This window comes from Grammomys surdaster, unplaced genomic scaffold (assembly GCF_004785775.1).
Source record: "Grammomys surdaster isolate TR1022 unplaced genomic scaffold, NIH_TR_1.0 283648, whole genome shotgun sequence".
NCBI classification, from domain to species: domain Eukaryota; kingdom Metazoa; phylum Chordata; class Mammalia; order Rodentia; family Muridae; genus Grammomys; species Grammomys surdaster.
Genome location: NW_021625432.1, coordinates 1 through 3,839, shown reverse-complemented (window position 1 = coordinate 3,839; position 3,839 = coordinate 1). Strand labels below are relative to the sequence as shown.

The 3,839-nt window shown below is 52.4% G+C and overlaps 1 protein-coding gene across 1 annotated transcript; it reads left to right on the top strand.

Annotated features, from left to right (window-relative positions):
- Positions 1–1,020: 1,020 nt before the first annotated feature.
- LOC114616115 (interferon alpha-3-like) lies at positions 1,021–1,599 on the top strand. Its single transcript, XM_028761639.1, has one exon. The coding sequence runs from the start codon at positions 1,021–1,023 to the stop codon at positions 1,597–1,599; it is 579 nt and encodes a 192-aa protein (XP_028617472.1).
- Positions 1,600–3,839: the final 2,240 nt, after the last annotated feature.

Below are 3,839 nucleotides of genomic sequence, written 5' to 3'. Positions count from 1 at the left end.
TACTCAAAGGAAGCAGCTGCGAAGAAGGAGACAACATTCGAATTCAGAGTGGGAGAGAAAACTTCTGTTGACTTACACAGGGTGAGTAGGTCTCACAAGGAGCAGAACAGGCACACTTCACTGAAGCACTGTGGTGTTGAGCAAGAGGCCATGTACCAGAAAATGCCCAACTGATGAGGATGAGGTTTGAGCAAAGGAAACAGGGAGGGGGGACGTGCCCACGAGGAGCGCCAACTTCCTGGTTGAGGTCCAACTTGGCAGTTGTCAACAGAGCTCCTGAGAGGAGAGGGGCAAGACCATACTGTCCCCTCTCTGGAACTCTCTTCCCGTTGGGGACCAGCTCTCCTCTTTGCCAACTCCCCTTCCCCTTTCTCCACTCCTGCCTGAGAACTGGAAGTGTCTGGCGACCCAAAGACACCGAGATGCCAACGAAACCAAAGCCAAGCAAACCAAACCAAATGAGACCAAACTTAACCAAAATGCTGCTGCTCTCTGGGCTGTGGAGTCATCGCAGTTTCCCCCGAATATGTCCTCTGGGCAACCAATTCCGTCTGGGTCAAATTTTGAGGCTGAGATCCATCGGCCGAATTCCTACAGCCCCCGTAGGTGAAGGTGGCTCGAAGAGGGGCAGGACACCCTGAATCCCAGTCCAGTGTGGCGCGGAGACTGAGCGATCGGGCTCCTCTGCCGCCTGGTCTGCTCAGGTGGCCGGCTCTCTGAGCTCTCTGGGCTTATTTCTGCTCTCTTGAGCTCTCTGCTCTCTCTGTGCTCTCTGTGCTCTCTGTGCTCTCTGTGCTCTCTGCGCTCTCTGCGCACTCTGCGCACTCTGCGGTCTCTGCGCTCTCTGCACTCTCTGCTCTCTCTGAGCTCTCTGTTGCTTGCTCCTGTCACAGCACAGTTGGCCAGAGCCTGAGAGCTCTGAGTGAACTATTAAAGCAGCAAAAACTCCCGGCTCAATGGGAAGTTGGCCTTGCTCTCGAGCGCCCCTGCAGGCGAGCTCCGCAATCGTTCCGCTTCAGCATGTTGTCTGTGCATCTATTCCTGGTGGGAGGGGTGATGCTGAGCTGCTGCACAGCCAGCTCACTGGATTGGTATGCATCTTGGAGCTCGCAGCGCCGCAAAACCGCGCGCTTCTTAGCAGAGCTGAAAAGCGTGCCGGCTTACCAGTGCCTGCGGGACAGAACCGATTTCCGCTGTCCCTGGAAGAAAGGACCTATCGCTCAGGTGAAGCTGGAAGAAGCCACCAGTTGCTACAGGCAGATGCTCTGGCAGGTCTTCCACCTCTTTGACTCTGAGGCCAGCAGAGCTGCCTGGCCAGAGATGGAGCTTGATCAACTCCTAGACAGCCTGTGGAGTGAGCTGCAAGTGCTGGAGAGGACAAGAGAGCAGGGCCAGTCCTGTCCACTGCCTTTTGCCCTGGCCATCCGCACCTACTTCCGAGGGTTCTTCCGCTATCTGGAGGGAAAGGCACACAGCCCTTGCTCCTGGGAGATTGTCAGAGTAGAAATGCAAGCGGCCCTTTCAGCATTCCCACTGTCTGGGAGAAGGAGCCCCAAGAAGAGGAGTAGCTCCCTGCAGGAGGAATCTCTGCTCTCATGACAGCATGCTCTCTTTCTCAATTCAAAGCAGACACACAGATTCGGATTCGGCAGCAGATGAAATGAGTCAGCATGGAAAAAGAAGACGGACTCTTGATTTCTTGCAAGACTGCACCTGCGGGAGTCCTACTGCATATCATCCACTGTGAATGTCTGAAAGAAATCCTACGTTTACGCATTTCAGTCGGTCCCTGAATAAATCGATGATTTGAGTGGTTCTTGAAAGGTTTCAGTTGCAGATGGGAGATGTCCATGTGCCACAGGGGTTGGGAATCGGTTTTTTTTTCCCTTTCTTTTCTTTTCTTTTCTTTCCTTTTCTTTTTCTCTTTCTTCTTCTACTTTTTTTTTTTTTTGCGGCAAAAATCTTTCGGGGTGGTGTGTGTTATAGCCATTGTTTCTCTGGTCACAGGGTTCTAGCTACCTTCTGTAAGGTAGAAACTCAAGATTCTCGGTCTGAAACCAGAAACCTGTCTAGGCTTTGCTTATTGCGATGGCCCTAGGAAGGGATTGCTGAGCCCCTGGATGAGCAGCGCTGGCTCGGCTCTACTTCAAGTCCTGAAGCGAGGACCAGATCTTCTGGGACTCTGTGCCTTGCCCTACACCCAACTGTGTCCTTGAGGTTGGGAACATGCATGGCCCTCTCTGATAACTGGAGAACTGGATCAGTGATTCAGCTTGGCTGGTGCATTGTGACTGGACTGTGCTAAGAGCACTAGAGGAGAGACCAAAATGGACTCTGCTCTGTTCAGCGGGCCTGCATCAATCTTCATGGGACAGGGCCTTGCTGTTCGCAGCCCACAGCCATCCACTGGGTGACCCCTAGCAGGAAGAGTCAAGGCTATGAACAAAAAGACACTTTCTGGTCTCAGTTTCTGTGGTCCTGCTGCTCCGCAGGGTGACCAGTCTGTGGCTTTGCCTTTTCCCCACCTGTGTACTTTGTGGACTGTGTCCCAGGTATCACACACACATACTATGTGCAGATTGTTTTGTAAAATCTCAGTCTGAGCTCAAGTTGAAGGCGAAGCTTCACAGAAGATGTCTCCTGTTCAAGTACTGGGCCTCTCTGTGTCATTGGAAGAAGCCAGCAGAGCTATGAGCAGACACAGGGGCATCTCCTAGTTGAACAGTGGTGGAGACGGTGGGGAGGAGTCATAGGCACGGAGGGAGGGCTCTGATGAACTTGGAGCCCCAGGAAGGTGAGGAGGCCTAGCATTCAGCAGATGGAGTCAGAGGGGCACCAAATGACCCAGGAGCCTTTCCTTCTCCACCAGCGCCTTCTTTGTGGAGCTACAGGTGGATGCCATGGGGTGGCAGGGTATACCTGCATATTCTCGGCTATCATTCATGAGCTCTCCTAAAAGCCCACACATACTGATTCAGACAATCTTCCAGCCTGCAGTTTTCAGGCTCATGCTGCCTTCTCAGCTGTCAGATGCGTTTGGCCAGATCCCTAGATTCCCCATTCCAAATCGTTCACCCCATGAAAGCAAAATTGCCAGGACAGGACACTGGGCTGCAGTCCACAAACACATCCTTGGGGAGTCTGTTCACTATGAGCTAGCTTCCCTATGAGCTCCTTCCTGTTGAAGGACTGTACAGGGCAAAGCCTTCCTCCTGTCCACAGGTCAGTCTCATTTGAGGCTATGCCAGGAGCCTAGAGCCTGGCCTAATGTAGTCAGGTCCAAGTCTTCCCCAAGGCCCCGAAGTGTGACCCAGAGGTAGACAACCACCAAGGACACTGAGAGCTCACAGAGCTTACACGCCACCCACTTCCACTGGAACCATCACACCACTCTATTTACAAACAACAGAAACCTAACAATAGGAATCAAACAAAGTAATATCCATCTTGGAGCAGCACAAGTGCTGTCTGTCAACCCTTGCTCTTGGTGTGGGGCTTTCCAAGTGGAGGCAGGTGTAAGAGATGCTGTGTATACCCAGCATGGCAATTCTGCCATGTTCCCGTAGCTCTGGACCCCATCCTCACCCCACCACCACCCAAATAACCAACTAAATTAACCTTAGAAAGCTTTGTGTGTTCCTCGTTTGAATGTTTCCTTCACATTTGTGTTCTGTGTTTGGAGGTCCTGCTAATTTGGTCAAAATGCTGCTTTCCACACCGGCCCTCCCTCTGGAAAAACAATGGCCATGTTCTGTTGCTCTGCTGGAGGCCAGTGTCCTTAAGTAGGGTGTTATCTGGTCGCACCCAGTAGCCAAAAGTGACCTGGAGGAGAGAGGGGG

Excerpts from the sequence above, each read along its gene's own strand:
- LOC114616115 (XM_028761639.1), top strand. The coding sequence starts at position 1,021 with ATGTTGTCTGTGCATCTATTCCTGGTGGGAGGGGTGATGCTGAGCTGC.